This window comes from Protopterus annectens, chromosome 2.part1 (genome assembly GCF_019279795.1).
Source record: "Protopterus annectens isolate FY-2018-M chromosome 2.part1, PAN1.0, whole genome shotgun sequence".
NCBI classification, from domain to species: Eukaryota; Metazoa; Chordata; order Ceratodontiformes; family Protopteridae; genus Protopterus; species Protopterus annectens.
Window position 1 is genome coordinate 1,165,037,021 of NC_056729.1, and position 22,895 is coordinate 1,165,059,915.

Consider the following 22,895-nt stretch of genomic DNA (forward strand, 5'->3'; position numbering starts at 1 on the left):
GGAGAGTCGATTATGGCGCCCAGTTTGCAGTCATCTGCGAACTTGGTCAGCCACAGTCCTTCCGTGTTGGCCTGTATCTCCGAGAAATATATACCGAACAAGAGAGGTCCCAGGACTGAGCTTTGTGGGATGCCACTTTAACTGGTTTGGAGTCTGACATGGCTCCAGCAATTCTAACCATGTGGGTTCTGTCCTTGAGCCAGTTTGCAACCCATCTAGTGACATAGGGGTTTATATTTAAGCTGGTGAGCTTATCTATAATGCCCGAGTGGGGTATTGTATCGAAGGCTTTAGCGAGGTCCAGGTAGGCTGTGTGGACCACCTTCCCCTCGTCAATGGCCTTGGTGACTGTTTCAAAGAAATTGACCAGGTTTAAGAGGTAGGATCTGCCCTTAACAAAGCCGAACTGGGTAGGATCCAGTGTCTGTAGGTCCCCAATATTTTTATTTATGAGGTCCATGATGATCCTTTCCATAGCTTTGCAGACCAAGCTAGTCAGGCTTATGGGGCAATAGTTTCCAGGATCCGTTGAGGCACCACCTTTGTGGAGAGGGACCACTGTTGCTGTACGCCACTCTTTGGGTACATATCCTGTAGTAAGGCTGAGATTGAACAGTAGTTTTATGTTTGGGTTTAGCTCTTCTTGGAGTTCATGTAGGACGCAGCCCGGGACACCGTCTGGTCCCATTGATGCTGTGTTTTTTGCTTTGGAGAGGGCGGCTCTTACTTGAGCATCTGAGATGTCAGGGGGGCAGCGCTATGCTGGGATAGATATTTGTCCTTTTGGTGGGGGGGGGGGGAGTTTGCGCTGAACCTGTCAGCTAGGATGTTGGCAATGTCTGTGGGTTTGGTGTATTTTTTTGTCATTTCGGACTACTTCTGAGCATATCTGGGAATTCCACCCAGGTTCCTAACATAACTAAAGAAAGCCTTGTGATTATCCTTAGTGTCCTGTGCAATTTTTCTCTCGAAGCTGGCCTTAAACGATTTTATGAGTGCCCGTAGTTTTTGCTAATACTGATCAGAGATGCCTTCCCTTTTTGGGATTTTGCTCTATCATGTAGTAGCTTCCTCCTTCTATTGTATAGTTTGTTTATGGCTGGGGTCCACCAGACAGGACGTCTGCCTTTGGAGGATTTGGTCTTGGTTTTATTTGGGATTGCATGATCCATGCATTCCTGAAGGTGTTCATAGAATGCGTTTATAAAGGATTCTGCAGTCTGGGCCGTATTTTCCACAGGCCCGGGGGCTTTGAAGGATTCCACCTCGGTTTTGAGGAGTGTGAAATTTGCTTTAGAGAAGTTTTTCACTGTGGTTTTCTGGGCAGGGGGTGGCGTCGGGATGTGAATATCCAGTGAGATTAGTTTATGGTCTGATCTTACCAGTGAGGGATACACTTCTGGTCTGGAGCATAGAGTCCCCATGTTGGTGATGATCAGGTCCAGTATGTTTTCCCCACTTGTGGGAGTGGTAACAAGTTGTTCCATAGCATTTGAGTTTATAAATTCTAAGAACCTTTGGTACTGCACTTGATGTTGTACAGTGAAGTGAACAGGTCAGAACACAGAGAACCCCAGCAAAGAAAAATCTGAGCAGCAACTCAGATTCAGAGACCATTCATAAGGACAGAGAATGTTCCTGCTCAAACTGTCCACCACGATTATGCTTTTTCTCAGGATGTTCACTGCAATCAGAAACTGTTGAACATAAATTATCCACTGCCAGACCCTCATTGCGTCCCAACAAAGAGTGCAAAAATGGGTTCCTGAAGAAAACCACAAGGCCAGTGAAATGCACACTGCACACAGCAGAAATGATAAAGAAAGAAAACACTGATATATTGTCTGTCTGGACAGAAGTCACACCAGTGGGGAGAACATCCTGAAGGGCCTGTAATGCAAGGAAGACCACTCTCATCTCCAAGACATTGAGGTGCAGGTTGGCCTCAGTAGCAGACCAGGTCCTATGAACAGTCCTCCCTTCAAAATGCACCTCCACTCCAGAAGAGAAGCATCCATCAGGAACATGGCCTAAGGAGGGGAAAAGCAAACAGTCTCCCTCCACCAAGGGAGACTGCGACCACCAGTTGATCTGATCTCAACAAACACTGCTCAGAGGAACTGGAAAATCCATTGAACGTGTTAAATATGACCACTATACCACCAGAGTCCACTGCAATGTCTTCATGTGATACCTGACCAGGGGGACCAACAAATGGCAGCTGCCATGAGACTGGAGAGCCTCAGAATATGAAAAGCTGGAGATTTTCTATAAGAAATCAAGAAATGTGCCAGAATCTGAAGGTTCAATATTCTGGACTCTGAAAGTTTGGCAATCTGAGATACTGCGTTAAAATGGCAACCTATACACTCTAAGAACCAAACTAAATGGAGACTGGACTTTTTGTAATTGGTTGTGATCCTTAAGAAACTGCACAGCTAAAAGAAGGTGCCCCTGGCCTTGATTATCATCATCATCATCATCCCCTTTTTCCCATTTACATGGGGTCGGGGTATCGTATTAACTGTCGCCAACTCTCTCGATTCAGTGCCACTCTCCTGCCTTCTTCAACACTCATACCTGACCGTCGCAGATCTTCTTTCACACAATCCATCCACCTCTTTGCTGGACGCCTTCGCTTCCTCTTACCTTCTTCCTGTCTGTCCCAAATCTCCCTCACCAGATTGTCTTCTGCTTTTCTACATGTGCCCATACCATCGTAATCTGTTTTCTTTGATCTTTCTGCAATTGGAGCTACTTTGGCTTCTGCTCTTATGTCCTCATTTCTTCACCTGTCCTGCAGTGTGCATCCTGCCACCTTTTCTCAGGCACTTCATTTCCATCACCTCTAGCTTCTTCAACTGTTCTGCCTTTACTGCCCAGGTTTCTGTACCATACAGTAGTACTGGTCGCACCACTGTCTTGTACACCTTACTTTTCAGCTTCTTTGGCATTCTTCTGTCATATACTACACCTGATACTCTATGCCAGTTGGCTGCAGCCCCTCTGATTCTAGCTTTGACCTCTTCATTCAGACTACCCTTCTCCTCAACCACCCCTCCCAGATACTTGAAGCTGTTTACCTGTTCCACTACCTTCCCATCTATCTCTATTCTCAGCTTCTTCTGATTTCCCCAATCTGCTGCCATTACCACTGTCTTATCTGTACTTAGTTTCATCCCATGTGCCTTCAGATTTGCATTCCATTCTCCTATCCTTTGCTGAAGTTCTAGATCAGAGTCTGCCTGTACTGCCACATCGTCTGCATACAGCAGCTTTGTTGCTCTGACCCCTCCAACCTGTTTGCTGATGTAGTCCATTACCAGTATGAACAGCAGTGGGCTCAGAGCTGAACCCTGGTGTACACCCACTCCCACTGGGAACCCCTCAGTGAGGCCAAACACTGTTCGTACTTGAGTCACTGGGTCCTTGCACATAGCCTGTACTAATTCTACCAATGTTTCTGGGACTTCAACCCACCGCAGTACTGCCCAGATCAGCTTTCTTGGGACCTTGTCCTATGCTTTCTCCAAGTCTAGGAAAGCCCAGTTTGACTCTCTCCTCTTCTCCAGTTTCTTCTCAAGTATCTGTCTCAATGCAAACATCGGGTCAATTGTGCTGCATCCTGATCTGAATCCGAACTGTTCATCTCCCATCTTACATTCTACTATTCTGCGTATCCGTTTATCAGTCACCCTCTCCAGAACTTTCATGCAATGTGGTAGGAGTTTGATGCCTCTGTACTGTCCACAGTTGTGGATGTCCCCTTTGTTCTTGTACACTGGCACGAGTATGCTTATTCTCCAGTCATCTGGAATACGCCTTTCTCTCCACACTGCAATTAGTACCCTCCTTGATTAGGTCTGCTCTAATGGGGATAGTTAGGAGCCAATCATGCAGGTAGGAAATTACCCAGAATTTCTGCAACCTCAGCAAAGTTGCTAATACTGCCATACACTTGGTGAATACCCAGACGGCAGGGGTGAGACCCAATGGCAATCCTCTGAACTGGTAATAATCAGCCCCCAGCCAGAAGTGGTGAAATCTCCTGGACTGTCTCACAATTTTTATACGATGGTTGGTGTCCTTGAGATCAGTCAAGCACATCCAATCATCCTTCCTCAACAGAGGTAAAATGGATTGCACTATGACATTTGGAACTTGGAATGCTTCACAAACTGATTCAACTTGCTCAAATCCAGGATTAGTCTAAGGTCCTTGTTCTTTTTTGGAACAAAAAAGAACCTTGAGAAGACCTCAAATCATAGTTGGTCTGGTGGGAAATCTTGGATGACTTGACTTGCCAGCAGCTTCTGAATTTTGATGGCTGCTGCTTTTCTCTGATAGGGTGGAATATCTGAAAGTCATTTGGGAGGTTTACTGGGGAGTTGTAAAAATGGAAATGAATAGCCTCTGGATGTGACTCAACACCCATGCATCCAACGTGATGGCCTCCCAAACTTTCGGGTGTCTAGCCAATCAATCCCCAACTACATCCAGGACAGTCAGGCAAACCTTCAGGACTGCTTAAAAGACCTCCCAGAGAACCCTTCATGGAAGCCCTGGTTCTGCAGATCACCCCCTGCCGTGAACACAGCAAACGTTTTGGTTGCCCCCCTCTGCTGTGATGGAGAATCCTCAAAAGGAGCCTCTTGAAAGGGCTGCTATGGTTTCATAACAGAGAAACTTCCTCCTCTTCTGGTTATGAGAAAAGGTTTGTTGAGGGGTAGGAAAACTAACCTCAATGGCAGAGAGTGTCTTTCCATCTTGCTACACCTGGTCAAAGTGTCGTTCAACTTTCGTCCCAAAAATAGATGAGCCATTAAATGGAGTGTTAACAAAGGACACATTAAAGCAGTCCTCAAAATCACACAACTTCATCCAAGTATGGTGACACACAGCAATGCTGGTGCCAGCCACAAGGGACGTGCCATCAGCTGCATTGGAAAGCAGATGCATAGGCACATTAGAGATGGACTTGGGGGTAGATAGCTGAGCCTAGAGAATCTTCTGAGGTCTAAAGTCTGCTGTGTCTTTACTAGTCTTGAGACATCTGACACAATGTCCCACTGAAGCCTGGTCAAATGAGCTAAATAATTTAATGTCCTCAGTGTGAATGTGACGGAGGTGTAGGTGTGATTCCTTATGCAGTCCAATGCCTGAGACTCTATTCGGAAGATGGACCAAGAAAATCTCTTCCAAAAAGTCCATCCATGGCAGGACCCTTATTCCAGTGTTGCTGATCTTTGCGGGGGAGGGGGGGTGATTTTGGGAATCAGTTCCAGTGTATCAGGCTCCTTCCACACCCTCCAGGATACCGGATCAATAAATGCAGGACATGGATGGGCCCAACCTGAAAGCCTCCAAAACCACTGACTTCTCTAGAGAAGGGACTTTGGCAGTCCACCAAGCGCTGGTGAAGCAGCTCCAAAATATTGCCAAAAGAGGAGTCTTCATGGGAGGATTGGGGGACCCGTCTCCTTCCTCGAGGTCAATATCCCTTCTGTGAGGGACTCCTCAGGCAAGTCCAGATGCTGCCTCTTACACCACCTTTTACTGGACACTTCCCTCCCTGGAAACCCCAGGGAAGATATAGGCCAGGGGACCTGCATCAGCCCATGGACATGCAAGTGGTCAATTCTCACTTGTGTAGGTTACAATGGCAGTAAGGTGTGAGTCACCATGCACTGATAGCAGGACAGAGCCAAGAGAAATGCCATCATACTGCAGCTTGAAGGGTGTTTTTTCTCTTTAAGCCCTATATACCACTGACATGCATGGATGATGCCAACAGTTGGGAGTGAAACTATGCACTGAGGACAATGCTTCCACCTAGATGGTGATGCACCCCTCTCTTCCCATTCATGTACAGCAACACAGCTACCATTTCAGCCTTCGTATAATCCCTGGGGTTCACAAACCAGTTGCGCCCCCTCCCACCTAGAAGATGAGAAAAGGCTGATGCCTTGTCATCTCTCTGCAACCCAAACAGAAACAAAAGGTGCTAGACAAATTTGAGCCATCTGGGTCATAGTCAGGATTTATCCCTCTATACCACGGTGGTGGCATCATACTGAAATCAGAATACATGTTTCAATGCTTCATTGTAGTCTTAAGAATATTTACATGAGTTTAGAATACAAAGGAAATACACAAATCTAGCACTATACTATTTTCTGTAAAATCTAGATGCATAACAGGAAATCTTACTTTAGTTCATATAGCTACACAGAATGCATTTTTGTGGGAAAGACTGGGTCTATACATAAAGGACATGCCACAAGCTATTACTTATTGTGTCTGCTGACTGGGTAGGTGGAATGGACCTATCTTTTTCAGCTTTGTCCTGGGAGCAAAATTACAAGTTACATGACACACTGTCACAGAGTACAGTGTTTTAGATGACATCCGTTGAGTACTATGTAAGCACATTTTATCAGGTTTAGGCAGCTAAAACGGGCCCTACTGCCCAAGCGTGATTACTTTACTGTATGCTGCTCAATGTGTTACTTCAAAAAAATGCACAGTCTCTTCCTTCAGCCAATCCAAATATAATGTTCCCTGAGAAGTTGACATATTTAGTTTACAGTTTGGGTTTCTATTCTACCAACTATGTGTCAAAGCATTTGTTTTACACCCTGTAAAATTATTCAAAATTGATAAGCATTAAAATGAAAAACACAATGGTTTATACAGCTGTAAAACAGAAAAGGTGGCAAAGAATACTGCTCAGCTTTACAGACCTGTGGTGCATTCATTCCACTGCAGCGGTAGATATTTCAATGATCAATGAGAAATGGATTCCTTGAGGAAGCTGACACTCTGTCATCACTAATATCATCATAACGTCTGATTTATGGGATCACAGGAAGTTACTAGGCTATTGGCCCTGAGGCCGTTATAAGCCTAGGCAAGAATTTAGCCCATGCATAGACAAATCAGCAGGGACATGGGTGGAATCCCAGGGATGTACTTTCTATTTCCCATCCAGTTATCCAGATTGTGCTTAAAAAGGGGTAAAGAGGTACTCTGCTTGACATGGAGAGGGAGTCTATTCCACAGATGAGGGAGTCTCTGGGACACAAATCTGTCCCGCCAGCAAGTCCTACTGATATCACAGACCAGGCTGAGGCCACATGTGCGGGTTACTCAAGTGGAGCTTGACTTGCGGATATGCAGCAGTCCCATCTAGGCAGGGTCCGAGATTGCCTTGTTTGCCAGACAGATGTCACCTCAAGGGAGTCTGTATGAAACAGAGCAGAGGGATAGGGATTTTAGCCTATCTGTGTATGGTAGATTTTTGTGGCCCTGAATTCTCCTGGTGAGGAACCACTGTGGTCTCTCCAGCTGCTGCATGTGCTTTGCGAGGTACATGCTGAATGGGGCGTTGTACTCACTAATGGGCCTTATAAGGGAAGAACACAGGGATGTTATGACCTCCTTGTCCCTAGATGTGATACCCTTACTTATGAGGTGGGACATGTAGAAAGCTTTCTGTACAATGGAAGCAACGTGGTGGTCAAAAGTCAGGCTGCTATTAATCTGGGTGCCCGAATCCCTCACGACTGACTGGATACTTAGAAAGTTGTTATTAATGTAATAATTTGTGAGGACATCTCTCTCCCCAAAGGGGAAGATGATGCAATTTTTGTATTCAGCTTGAGGCCATGTTTCTGGCACCAGTCATTTGTTTGGGTAAGACCCTTTGGAGGATGTCCAAATCACTATAGGAATTGATGACAGTTCCCAACTTGCAGTCATCTGCAAACTTGGTCAGCCATAGCCCACTGGTTTTGGCCTGCACCTCAGAAAAGTATATCCCAAATAACAGAGGCCCCAAGACCGAACCCTGGGGTACACCACTCAATACGGGTCTAGTGGTTGAGGTGGCTTCCCCTATTTTGATTAGGTGGGTACTATCAGTGAGCTAGTTGGCTACCCATCTGGTAACATACAGATTGATGCCTAGTTGAGAGAGTTTATCTATTATGCCTAAGTGGGGAATTGTGTCGAAGGCTTTGGCCAGGTCAAGGTAGGCGGTGTGCACTGTTTTCCCTTCATCCGTGGCTTTGGTGACTGTCTCAAAAAAAGTCAACCAAATTTAACAGACATGACCTCCCCTTGACAAAGCCAAACTGCGTGGGATCGAGTGTTTAGAGGTTGTCAATGTCCTTTTTAATGAGGTCCATGATAATCTGTTCCATGGCCTTGCAGATCAAGCTAGTTAGGCTGACGGGTCTATAATTTCCCAGATCAGTGGATGCCTAATGGTGCTGCAAGCTCCTGCCTGAGTTCATATAGGATGCAGCCTGGGATGTTATCAGGTCCCATGGAGGCTGTATTTCTTGCCTTTGAGATAGCAGTAATGACCTGATCCCTAGATATAAGGGGAAGGGGGCAGGTACTGGGAATGCCCTGATTTACTGATGGGGGGACAGAGTGGTGAAATTTTCACTGAATCTGTCAGCCAGCAAGCTTGCTATATTTATGGCATTTGTATATGTGGTGTCCTTGACCACCAGCTCTGAACAGATCTGGGTGCCACCTTTGAGATTACTGATATATGTGAAGAAGGCGTTATGATTGTCTCTAGTAGATGTGGCCAATTTGGACTAGAGGTTTGCTTTGGAGGATTTCACTAGTGCTCTTATTTGCTTGTTTAGGCTAAGGACAGGTGGCTTCCAATTGGGCACCTTCTCCTTCTTGGTCCTGGACAGCAACTTTTTTCTTTTGTTATAGAGTTTATTTATTGCAAATGTCCACCAGACATGTTTACTCTTCCTTGTGGAGGATAATTTAGTCCTGTCAGGTATTCTTGATTCCATGCATCTATATAAATGTTCGTATAGTAATTTGGTATAGCTTTGGATACTTGTGCCAGTTCCTAGAGAGGGGGAGGGGACTGTGAAGCTGTTTATACCATCCCTCAGGAGGCTGCAATCAGCTTTGGAGAAGTTTTTTTAAATGACCCTAGCTAGAGGGGGGGTTGGGGGAGATGGTGACTTCGAACGTGACCACATTATGGTCGGATCTTACAAGGGAGGACGATACTGCAGGGATGCAGCAGTGGTTACTCATGTTGGTTAATACCAAGTCTAAGACATTATCATCTCTTGTGGGGGTATCGACTAGCTCTTCCAAAGCATTTGCATTAACCAAATCGAGGAATCTCTGGGCATTTGTGTTCTGGCATGAGTCTGTTTGGACAGTTAAAGTCACCCAGGATCAGGGTAAAGGGTTGAATCTTAATAGATTCGAAGAGGTTTAGATAGGCAGTTTGGGCATCTTGGGTCAGATTTGGGGACCGGTAGCGAGCTATGATTTGTACAGGTGTCTTGTCAATAGTTAACTGCACCTGGAGTGTCTCCTGTGCGTCATACTGTTTGACCAGCCTGGAGGTGTGTATGTCTTTAATATATATTGAAATTCCACCTCCTTTGGCTTTACTACCCACAGTTTGGGGTCTGAATGTATGACAGGATGAGTAACCAGGTAAGGCTGGGGTGCTCTCTGCAGCTTTAAACCAGGTTTCTGTGACTGCACAGATGTCAGCATTTTCCAGGGTAAGGAATGCTTGCATTGAGTGCAGTTTCATGTTTAGGCTCCTAGCGTTTAGCAGCATGACCTGTAATTTGTGTTTTGTTGAAATTTTCATGTTGTTAGTTTTAACCTCATCACTTTTCCTAAACAAGGCACTACATGGGAGGCAAGAGCCTTTGCCAGAATCCTGACCCCAGGTGAGACAGATGCAGGCCATCTCTGGCACAGCATTGTGGTCTGTCGATCATATCTTCCCAGGCTGTCAGGTACTGGATCCCCCTGGAATGACACCAGAAACTAAGCCAATTGTTAAAGTCAATAATTTTCTGTTTGTATTCAGGCATCATTCTGGGTTCATAGGTTGGTACTAGGCTATCGGCCCTAGGGTCTATACAAGCCTAGCCATATCAATTCCCTGGCTGGCTATTTCTTCCCACACTGTTTACTTCCCTGGATGGCGGTAGAATGCTGCTTAAGGCTAGGGACATACCTGCCTGGGACACATATTCAGCGAGTTCAATCATGTCTCTCTTCATATAGTCCAGGGAGGTACATCTCAAGTCATTCACACCAACATGGACTATGACAGAGTCATAACAGTACCTGTTGTTGAGAGACTTGAGTGTATGTGTGATATGGCGAATTCTAGCCCCTGACAGAAAACTAACCAAGACTTTCTCCTTATCCAGCCAGGTGAGAGGCACATGTGCGTATCTCACAATGGAGTCACCTATAAATAATATGTTGGGTTTATGGTTAAGCCTTAGTGGTTGTGAGACACAGGTGTGTGAACTATGTGTGGTATGTGGTGTGGAGGGCTGTGGAGATGTGTGTTTTTGCCTCAGAGGTTTTCGCCTCGGAGGTCTCCTTTGTTTGGGTACATTTTTGTTGAGGTTCTCCACATATGTTGGTGTGTGTTGTGTAGGTGTGGGTGGTGTTTAAGGTGTAGTGATTGTGTTGACAACCTTCTCAGTGCTAGATATACTGGCTTGTGAGGGAAAGAGCTTGGACTCAAGGTTCCTAATGTAATTGCATCTCTCACAAATTGTGTTCCTAGGTGGTAGTAGTAGGTGGTTGTCTGTGTACATAAGGCAGTTGCTACACTGTCTCAGGATGCCCATATCAACCAGACTGGCAGGAGAAACTGTAGGAAATTGTCCATCCATATTTTTCAGAATCTGAGAGAGAAGGCCAGGGAGAGCTAATGGGTTAGCCTAAAGCCCAAGTGCTTAAACCAAAACTCAGAGGCTTAGAATAACACTTACAATTTAAACAGGCTACAAACAAGCAGTAACAAATGCAACAGAAAAGATGCAACTGAACACTTCAGAGAACAGGAGGAGGAAACACAAATACAGTAAAAGAAGCTGAATAAAGTGATTTTTTTTTTTTTTTTTTTGTTAGTAAAGTGGAAAGGGAGATGTCTTGGCAATCCTTTATCACAAAGATTCAAGAAACCCTCCAGCAAACATAAGAGAATATGCTATTGCAGCTCATTATGTCTTTCGTGGTAAAACAATTCTTGTTCGTCTCAGTTTCTAATGAACATGCTGAAATGCATCAATCAGTAGCATCTTCGGAAGGTCTAAGGTAGGACAATAGTATTCCAGTGAAAGGGGACAGCAAAATGTGTCTAAGGAAATAAAATATTGGAACAAAAAAGTTAAAAAAATGCACTGACCAGTCAGCTGTGTGGTGCAAAGGGATAAGGCCTTAAATGCAATGCAGATGATCATGGCTACATCACTGACTCAGAATCAGAATCTGTTATAGGAATGATGTGACTGAGTGGATGATACCAGCTTGCCCATCACGTTGTTGTTGGTGGTGGGAGAACAAAAGCTCAGTCCACTGCAAGACAGATATCCAATGAAGGCCAGTTGTCCTAGAAAGGCAACATAAAGACTGGAAATGAGCACCCAACCAAGCAACAAACAAAAAAATAAGTATTGGGCATGCACAAGATGCTGAAAAGGCTTGCATTATAGGGTTTCTATTTGCACAGGCTGCTGCACAGATTCTACAGGCAAATGGAAATGCAATCCAACTTCATGGATTCCTGGATCATGGCCTCAGTGTGACATGGAAGGAAAGGGATCTGGATACAAAGATGTTACAGTCCCCACTGTAGTCAGCACTCATTAGACCAATAATCGAGTACAAAGCTCCATCTGGCAAGTACTTGACTAGGCACTTACAACAGCTGGTGCAACCTCACATATTCCTTACAAAGAAAATACAGGGTGTAAACAACATGTCATATGCGGACAGACTAAAAAATCATTATCCCTTTACTCTATCTCCTCCCGACTATTAAGGGGTGCCCTATGCCTAACCTACAAGGCACTCACGAATACAGACCTGATGGAGCTGTTGTATATCCGCAAGACAAACAACACGAGGGTCACCTGATCTAGGGATCTAAACCTGGTCTGTGACTCAAACAAAACCTGCTGGAGAGACAGATATGTGTAGGCTTTCTATTCACGTTAAGAAGAACCCTTCCCCTGGTCCTCTTCAAATGAGGTTTGGATCAATGGATGGGGAAATCGCAAAGTCACTCCTGGAGTAGTGCCTATGTCCTTTATGGACAGGGGCAAGCTGTAAAATACTCAAGGCATAGGCACAAACCTAAGCCATTTTGATCCCCTAGGGACCATATATCAAGTAAAATTGGGTAATATTGGCTAGACCTGTAAGAGCTCTTGAGCTGTTAGCCTAGTGATCTCCTATGAGCCTATAAGATGGAAGGAAGATTTTGAGCATTAGCAGGCAAATGGAGGAAATCATGAAAAAAATGCAACAACTAAATTTAAGTAACCAAACTATTAATAAAGCAATGCAGTAGAAGGTCAAAGTGTATGTTGTTACATAAAGATATGACCTTTTTTATCGTGAAAAGCAGCAACTTCTACTGGTGGTTGTTCATCATCACTGGACATCCCCTCATGGTGTTCTTTATTTTCTCTTGTGCCCTCTCTTGCTTCCCTCCTCTGCCTCCTGTTAAAAAGACACAAAATTAGATAATTAGCATACATTTCTCCTGCCAATACTGCTCCTTCAGTGCAGCCACTGCAGATTTCATACATGTTCTTATTTTTTTAAAGTGCCATTTCTATTTCAATAGTATTACAACTTAAAACACTGGATAATTGAAATTATGTATAACCTGAGCAGAAATGAAAGTCAGCAGGTCTAAGAGGAAAATCATCATGATGTTCTTCCTGATGTTGTTTTAGACAGTGTATAACTTAACATGGCAAAAGTAGGAGATGTTTGTCAACGTTTACTGCCACAGAGCAAGTGCCCTAATAGCTGTCTGGAAAACTCCACATTAAAGAGAATCACAAAGCGTAACAGAAAGAAATAACAGCTGTGTGAGGGTACTCCTGTAGATGTTCTTACAGTATGATTACTCCTATAGTGCATTCATCAGTCTTCTAATCAGACTTTAAGAGCAAATGGATGTATCCTCATAAAGGTATGAGATTTCCTCCAACAGCAATGATGTCAGCAGGAACTCACAGGTAAGGAAACTAATCAGCACAATCTTTTCTGGAGCTGAATGTCACTAAAAATCAGAAAAAAGCAAACAGAGTGAAATACTTAACAGGCTATGGCAGAATGAGAAGTAACTTATTCCCTAATCCATCATACAAAAGCCTCTAAAAATGAAAAAAAAAATATTATATATATATATATATATATATATATATATATATATATATATATATATATACGCACACACAAATGATGGAGAAAAAAACTTGAAAGAAGACAAGAAAGGCACCCTTCAAAGACTAATATGTGGCACTAAAACTCAGTATGCTTACCCAAAGGAAAACAAAGAAGCAAAGAGCAATGCTCTTATTATTCAGTCATCTACAGCTCTAATGAGCATCTTTCCACAAACATGATAAGGCTCACTACTGCAGTGCATTTATAAATGAATGGGTGATCACCAAGTAGTGAAGATCTAAGACCTTTGATAAAAGTGGACACTACAGTATGCCATTAAGTATATCAAAGCCAAAATCAGCTACTTTTGACTGATTCATGTCTGCACTTTGAAAATCTATGAAGTGAAATGCAAGCATCAAGCAAAAAAGATATTTTTGAAATGACACGTCTGAAGAAAGTTGTACTTGTGATAGTGACTTTTTTAGTATTTGTCCTGATCTGTCAAGTATGTCTCTTCCAACGAGTGTCCTAAGAGAAGGTAACCATTTGAGGAAGTCATATGAATAGTGGTCTATACTTTTTTATCCTGACATGAAGGAGACAAATAGCTGCTCAGACTAAAGTCTTTAGTCCTGCTAATGTAATATCTAAACAGTCTGTTCACATCCATGGTATGAAAATTCTACCCTTTTATTTTGCAGGCTAAGGTAGAAAGCAGGAAGCTGTAGAAAACAGTTTAATGCGAGTTCAGAAACTACCTTGGGCAAGAATGGTTTGGCCCTGAGTGATACCCTGTCTTGGTGAAAAAAAAGTGTAATTTTCTCTCTTTCTGCACTTCATGACCTGCAGCTCTGAAATCCTTCTAGTTGAGCTGATGGTTGGCGACTAAGAAAGAGTCTTCCAAGAAATATTTTTAAGGTAACAAACTTCTAAGTTAAAAGGGTGGGAGGAGCAAGCTCCTCCCACATGAAATTCAGATTCCAGGTTGAGAAGCTGAGCATCCTTGAGCTGCACAGCAGAGTTGATACAGACAGAGGGTAAAAAACAAACAGGTTAAAATGCTAAACAATGCACTTTAACAGAGCCATTAGCCAGAACTTGATCAAAGAATGATACTGAGAGAATTAAAAGAAGAAAAGGCTGCTGGTCCAGCTACTTCCTGCTACACCAAACTGAAAATCTGTTCCTCTTGGGTAACTATGTCTTTTTTGGTGCCTGGTCTTCAGGATTCTAGTACTACATTACTCCATATCTGCAGAAGAAGACAATAAGCCTTCCTAGTCTACCCTTTTAAGTGCTTAAATATTCTACTTCCCCTCAATCCCTACCATATACTCTCATACATTTTCTCCTCTATCCCACACATTCTTGAATACCTCCTTGGACTCCACCCCCTATTCTGGCAGTCCACTCCATGACTACACACACCTTTCTGTGAAACATTACTTCTGGAGATCCTGAGAGACATTAGTCCCTATAAACTGCGGCCTGTGTCCCCTCCTTCTCCTCTGTCTTTCCTGTTCAGAATTACCCCTTCACCTCTCCCTGAAATAATCTTGTGCAACAAGATCATGTCACTCCTCCCATTATTTTCTGGTCTTAAGCAAGTCCAGCTGTAGTTTTTATATCATCTGGTCATATTCCTTTCCTTCCATGTTATTAATACTTTGTGGTACTTATCCTTTTAAATCAATACAGAAGTCTGAGGTCTTTTTCCTTAGACGACCTCCAGAACCTGACAATGTTCTCAAGGTACAGTCTGACCAAGGCTCTGCAGAGTGGAAGTATTGCCTCTTTACTTCTGGAATCTAGCCCCCTGATGGTATACCCCTGCATTCTGTATACTGCTGTCACTACCCTCTTGTTCTGCTATCAGATCATCTTCCTGCTCTGTTGCTATCAGTCCCATTTCCTCCCTGTTGATACTTCACACCAAAGTTGTGCAGTACTCTGCATCTGTTTACACTGAATCTCAACTGTCACCCTTCTGCCCATCTTTTCCGACTCTTCCACCCATTCCCATGCTGCTGTACCTGTCTTTCTGCCATCTGCTGGCACTGACCTTGTTCTCTGTTCCCTCACTTATGTCAGAGATAAACACACTGAAAAGTACCGCTCCCAGAACAAGCACGTTATAGCACAAGTCACTTTTCTAATTCCTGACACTATCCCTTCCACCGTAAACCCCAGTATCAAATCATTTAACAATCTAGTTAGTAATCTCCAAGGGTAGTACCTCACACTTAGTTCTGTGCAGCTCTGGGCGTGCCATCAATGATTGGCACGCCAAATGGGTGGGGAAATCGAGGAAGGCTGACAGGCATGCTAATTCACATGTCACGTCATGTAAACTGCTAAATATTCATGCACACAATGAACTACATCCTTGTAGAAATTATTACCTTTTCTCTTTTTTCAGGGGTGCCCCTGCACCTCCCACACCCCTCGCTTCTGCACAGATCTGAAGAAGTGCTATGCAACAGTGTGCTACCCTCTTCGGGAAACATTTCCAGCCGATAAAATGAAATGGTATTCTATATAAATAAACAGAGTCTTGTTGCAGTTTTTTTATAGCAAATGGTTGATGAATTTCTTAATTCAGAGTGTTGTTGGAGTTACGCAGGTTCTGTAATTCTATAATAATAGCTGTATTTTAATAATTTTATAACCATAGCTTCTTGTGTTTCTACAGGTACTCAGTATTAATGACATCCCCTACCGTCCACAAATGAATATTCATGCCGCTGCTGACTAGTCCGGCCTGGAGGCATGTTTGGGGGATTTGCTACTGCACATCCTGCGAGGTACTACACTTGGAGATTGCCATGTAGTCTTTTAGGCCTTGCTGAAGTCCAGGAAGACTTTTATTGGGTTCTCCTATGTTTCATGTTTAACACAATAAGGATGCAAAACTCTGATTTCAACTCATCAGAAATTCAACTGGAATAAGGCAACAAAAGTAAGCATTTTTTCCAAGGGGATCTACAACCTCCTTACTTACGCAAAGTAATTCCACAGACACAAAACTGTGGAGAAAAAGAGCAATCATCACAGACACTGAATCACTCCTGGTGCACCCAAACAAATCACACTTGTGGTGATTTTCTATAGTAAAGTCCATTAACAGAGTTTCAAATCAGTGAGCTTAATCAAAGAGCTGAAACCTACGCTAGTGAGCATTTGTCACCTAGTAAGTTAGCTCTTTATTTACAGGTACTCCCCTGTGAAATTCACCTATAATCCACTTATAAAACTAAGTTTTAAATGACAGTGTCTTCTGGTTATCACATTTTGGTTGCTGTCCCAGACATGGTTGTTTTCTAGAAATATATTATGTAAGTGTACTCTCTTGCTAGTAAGTGTTCTTTCTGTTGGTGTTAAGATGTTTATTTTATCTCTATTAGGTACTCCCCTGCGAAATTCACCTATAACCACTTATAAAACTGACTTAGTTTTAAATGACAGTGCCTTCTGGTTATTATCACATTTTGGTTGCTGTCCTGGACATAGTTGTTTTCTAGAAATATATCATGTAAGTGCACTCTCTTGCTAGCAAGTGTTCTTTCTGTTGGTGTTAAGGTTTTTATTTCATCTCTATTATCAGTGCTTTTGCCATTGTAAATGCATTTTTCATTTAACTTGCTTGTTTATACTTTACTATAAGTGTTTTTGGCTTTGAATTTAAATGTATTTCATTTGTTTTGTATACATGTATCTGTAAATTGTTTCATGTTTCAGCAGCTGGGTTATGGTTGAAGGGTCATTGGTCCAGTCCATGCAGCCCAATTAACAAACATAAATAAATAAAAAAGTAAAAATAAGAAATGCCACAAACCTTTCTATCAGGCCAGTCTCTACTACTTTGCCTGCAGTTTTGTTAAATTTCTAGGCGCTGTTATTCCCCAGATTTTTTTCTGTTCCCCCTTGTCCAAAAGTACAACTGCAGTCTTCCAGTTGTCTGGCACATATGCACTAGCCAGTGATCTGCTGCACATGTCCAATAGGGGTTTGCCACCACACTGTCCAGGCGTCTGAGGAGTCAGAGGCAGCCCATCTAGTTCTTTCTCCTTTGTCCTCCCTACCAGCAGCCAGTTTCCTCTGAACCTCTTCACTCTCTAGCCTGGTACCTCTTCAATGTTCTCTCCATTCTACCTGGTATCCTTCCCAGCATGGCACCCTCCCATTGCTTAAAGAAAAGTATTCATACAGTACCTCTGCTTTTCCCAGTCTTCTATGATCTCCCTCCTATCTTTGCTCAGTACGGCTAGTTCTGTCTCTCCCTTCCTTCTTTCTGCCATATACCTATGTGTACTACATGAGGACAGAATAAGTGAATGCAAGATGATAAGATGAACTACTCCAGGCCTTGACTAAGAAGACAATGTCTGGGTTAAGTAAATGTTGCTTTATGCTGGACAAAGATGATGCAATAAAATGGGAGAGATAATGGATCCTCTAAGACCAAGTGCATGAGGTAAGACAACAGGGGCGCATTAGCCAGTTTGCTGCTATTAAGTTGTCATGCCTTTTCCTTTTCTGCTTTTACCAAAACCCCTGGAAACATTGGAGCCAAAGATAGACAAAAAGCAGACTACAGTTCTAAGGGAAAGAGAAGGTACCAGTAGTTACTATGTCTGCTTAGCAGAGGGTCTGTGAACAGAATTTTCTCAACTGACTGTTGCACTGAGTTGCAAATGAACTTACATTTAGAATACCCCACTTTTTTGGAGAGATTAACTTGATTCAGTATCAACAATACACAGCACTTAATAACACTAAGAACTACATACAATTTAAATAATTTACCTTCAGTTCTACATCAAACACCCTTTCAACTCAAAGCTATTTTAATTTTTTTTTCTTTCCACTACTGCATGCATTCTAATTTTCATTTCTAGCTTGCATCTTTACTGTATATCCACCTGTTAGCCAGAGAATTCCTGATCCTTCTTAATAAACTGTTCCACCTTGTTGTGATCTTTAGAAATGTTTCTGTCCAGCCAACATCCATTCATACCAGCATCCTACCTGCTCAGGTAGTACTTTATTGTGTTTTGCTGTCTGGGAACATAACTAATTCTGCACAAGAATACTTGAAATGACAGATTGCTCTCAAAGTTTCACTATGACCCTGCAGAAAGGGTAAGAGTGAATGTTGTCCTTATTGCTGATATACTACATGACTGTGGTATAGTCTGCTGATGTCTGTAGGGCACTGGGTATGAGCAGTGACCGGAAGGCCTGAAGGGCACTAAAAATAGCTATTATCTCCTTAATTTACATATATAAATTTCTCAACCTTCTGAGCTATCTGTCCTGCACTTTGAACTGCAGCATGTATGCCCCCAGCATAATAAGAGGCACATGTAGTCAACTTCTGGCCTTATTCTGATTATCAGAAGGGACAGCCTATGCTGCCTTCTACTTCAATTGGCTACCAAATTAATTCTGTTCTGAGAAAGTGGTAAGGGAAGTCACTTGTTCCACAAAATTCTGAAATATCACAAAGGCTACCAAGAACCTCAGGACTCTCAGGAACATTCAGGTAGACGGGAAGCATTTTTTGGGAAGGCCTTCTGACAGAAGTGACTTAATGGGAATATTTTGTCATAGAGGAAATACTTATGCCTTTGCTTCTAAGAAGGCTCCTATACATGCTATGTGATATGAAGTTTGCATGCTGGAGATTTGGAGGCTCCAGATAATCCCTAGGCACAAGAAGCAATGTATGGTGTACTGTAGTGCCTTCAGCAATTCCTACATAAAGCATGCCTGCATTAGAAAATTATCCAGACATTGAGAAAGGTGGATACCTAGTAAACTCAGATGTGCAAAAATTGTAGACATGCGTTTGGTGGAAATACTAGCTGCAGCACTGATGCCCAAGTACAATGAGGTGAACTGGAAACCAAACATAACAGGAAACCTTACTTTGGTTCCTTCTTCCTTTTTACTCTAATACATAATTTCCAGATGCTGTACTACAATACTCAATTATCTTGTTTTGTTTTACCTCTCCTTTTATATTTTTAATTTTCCTCATTAATACTAATATTCTCCTTTACTACTTCACCAGATATGCAGACACCTCCTCCCTTCTCCTTTGTAAACAATATTTATGCCTAAACAGTACTGCCTTAATTCTTTCTCAATTTCTTTTATATATTTCTTTTTCCATATCATAACACTCTCTTGTATTATTCTCTAAATTCTCTAATACATGCCACATTTCCCATACTTCACTTTCTCTTCCTTTCTTTCATTATGCTGCGATTGAAAAAAACACTCTTTATACTTTTTTAAATTCAATCCACCAATCAGACCAGTTTTTACAGAAGTCCTTCATGGTTATATGATCCTTCCATAACTGTGATACTCCCCACTCCCCAATTTAATCCCATAATCTCTCATTTAGTCTCTTAATTCCTTTTCCTATTTTAATATACTCCTTTTTTCCATCACCTTCATCCATATTTCTACATGGTCTGAAAAACCTGTCACAACTGTAACACCATCTGCTACCCCCAAAGCTTCCCATAATACAAAATAATTTCAGATCCAGGTGCCCATTCTATAAAGTCCATTGACTTTTGTTCCACACAGTTAATTTACCACGTTATCATTTCTTGTACTTTTTTAAATATTCCCTTTCTTTTTCATTCTACCCTTAAATCACAAAGTACCCTGCAACTATAATTTTCAAGTTAACCACTACATGGTCTAATATTTGATGAAAACAGATTTTCTTGTCTCCTTGCTTGTAATAAATGCATATAATGCTATAATTTTATAAATGTGTTCAGTCCATATCACATCCAGAACAGTTAACCAATATTCCATATAATACTTTCATTGTTTTTACACAACACAGCATTCCAGAACAACGTTCACTTCCCAAGTCCCATATTTTATTTCCACCCCCACAATTTTCTGTTTGCAGTCTTTCTTCACTTGTCAGGAATGTTGTATCCCCTAATAGAATAACATCCAAATCACATTCAGCACAGCATTCCAGTATCCCTGTCCTTCTTTCAGTGTTAATAATACTGTCAACATTTACTGACAGTACTCTAAAGTCAATGCTTTTCCTTCCTTTTACGTTTAGAGGAAAATGTTTTAGGTTTTCATTTTCTTATTTTTACTCTTTCCACAACTGACCATTTTCCTGGGTTTATTTACAAATAATCTTTGATCCTCAGAATCAGACTTTTCACTGGCTAAAACTAAAAAATATATTAGTATCACTCTTTTCTCCTGACCTTTCTTCCTGTGGGCACCCTCTCCTCTCATTTTACCACTCCACATTTTTTTTTCTTCTTCTACAGTTTCTTCTTTACCTAGTTCACCTTTTCCCCAAGGCTCTTGTCCTTTCTCATTTAGGTTTTCTTCCCTTTCTCCTTCTTTTTCATTAGTAACTGTTTGCTCTGACAATCCATCCAAGTGTCTTTTTTTAACTAGATCCTGCATACAGGTGCACACCGTCTTCCTATATGTTCTTTCTAACCACACTGGTTACACTGTACTTTGTCACAATCATTAATTACATGAGAAAAGCCCCCAGAAAAGTCACAATCATTAATTAAATGAGAAAAGTCCCCAGAAAATAAACATGACTTAAGCTAGCCAGCATATCTTAATGTCCACCTGTGACCACCCACAAAAGTAACACTTTGTGTTTCACCATGTTTTTCTTTCACATTTCAAAACAGCTTCCATCCTCCACTCTCCATTCCGTAAGTTTTTGTCATCTCTCTTTCACGATATTACCAATAGTTTCACAAAGACCCTGCATGCATTTTTTATCATCTTCTTCCAGTTCATCAGTTTTAAACTGCAAAATAAATTTTTTTTAATGTTCAAATTACTATCAGAAAAACATTAATTGTTCCATGGATAAATGTCCTTCTTTTTGTTACACAGTTCCAGAAATATCATCAGTCTATCAGTTTCAAATGCTAAGCCACAAAAATTCTCTGGCCCGATATGTACAAAGATCATAGGAGATTATTAGGCTATCAACCCAGAGGTCACTTTAAGCGTAGCCGTTTCCACCCAATGTAATACTGTAGAAGTACTAGTCAATACCCAAGACTGCATTTAGTGATGACTGCCCAAGTCCAAGAGGGTTGTGAGTGCTATCCCTGGTAAGAATTTATGGTGCCCCAGCCACTCATCCAGGTTCCTCCTGAACAATGCCATAAAGGTGCTCTGTTTCACGTGAATTGGTAGCCTGTCCCAAAGATGTAGCAGTTGCTGGGAGATAAATCTATCCCTCCAGCATGTCCTATACTTAAGTCTCTGGAAGGGGCACAGCCCTACACCCATTTGATTTATGGATATGCAGTAAGTTCATTAGGCTTGAGTCTTGGGTTGCCCTGTAGGCCAGGCATACGCCTCCCCTAAGAAGTCTATACAATATGGAGTATTGTGTCAGGGACTTTAGTCGGTCCGTTTAAGGCACATGCTGGAGGCCCTTGATCTTCTTTATTAGAAACTTCGAGGTCTCCCTAAATGCTGCAGGTGCTTAGTATGATACATACCAAATGGAGCGTTATACTCAATTATGGGTTGAATAAGTGCCGAACACAGGGGGAGTTATAACTTCTTTTGCTCTCGAGGCGATGTGTTTACTAATCAAGTGAACTATGTGGAAAGCTTTCCTTACAACGGTAGACACGTGGTGGTTGCAATTAAGGTTGCAGTCAACCTGTGATCCCAGGTCCCTTACCACTTCATGGGTACTTAGGGTATTGCTGTTGATTTGATAGTATGAAGGGACATAGTTTGTGCCAAAGGGAATGATGATGCATTGCTTTGCATTCAGTTTGAGACCGTGACTAATACACCAGTCGTTGGTCTGTGTGAGATCCTCCTGGAGTATACTGACATAATTTGGGGATTCAATTATTGCACATAGTTTGCAGTAGTCTGCAAACTTGATCAGCCACAACCCTTTAGTTTTGACCTGAACTTCTAAGAAGTATATACCAAACAGTAGGGGGGCCCAGCACTGACCCCTGTGGCACCCCACTGGTAACAGGTCTGCTGGTTGATGTGGAGTCACCTACTTTGACAGTGTGTCTGGCTTGTGAACCAGTTGGCAACCCATCTAACAATGAAGGGATTTACATTCAGTTTGCTAAGTTTATAGGTAATGCCTGAATGTGGGATTGTGTTGAAAGCCTTTGCCAAGTCGAGGTATGCTATGTGCACAGATCTGCCCTCATCAATGGCCTTGGTCACACTTTCAAAAAAATCCACCAGATTTAACAAGCAGGATCTGCCTTTCATGAAGCCAAATTGGGTAGGATCAAGGATTTGGAGGTCATCTATGTCTTTATTTATAAGGTCCACAATGATATGTTCCATGGCCTTACAGATGAGGCTGGTCAGGCTTATGGGTCTATAATTCCCTGGGTCTGTTGCTAAGCCACCTTTGTGGAGGGGAATAACTGTAGCTGTTCTCCATTCCACAGGAACAAAGCCTGTGGTTAGACTATGATTGAAAAGGGTACTTTAGTGGTGATGCTAGTTCATGTTTTAGCCTGTTTAGAAGACAGCCTGGGATGTCATCTGGTCCCACAGACGTGGTGTTCTTTGCATTGGATACGGCTTTGAGGACCTGCTCTTCAGATATGTAAGATGGGTGAAATTACAATTAATGGTTTTAAATT

The 22,895-nt window shown here is 42.2% G+C and overlaps 1 protein-coding gene across 1 annotated transcript in view; it reads right to left on the reverse strand.

The window, feature by feature from the left end:
• The window catches only part of GCFC2 (GC-rich sequence DNA-binding factor 2), an 881,623-nt gene that overhangs the window by 259,015 nt on the left and 599,713 nt on the right, over nucleotides 1–22,895 (reverse strand). Inside the window, exon 10 of the mRNA XM_044062700.1 lies at nucleotides 12,425–12,540. Within this exon, the coding sequence (XP_043918635.1) occupies nucleotides 12,425–12,540 (116 nt within the window). The remainder of the gene's footprint in view (nucleotides 1–12,424; nucleotides 12,541–22,895) is intronic.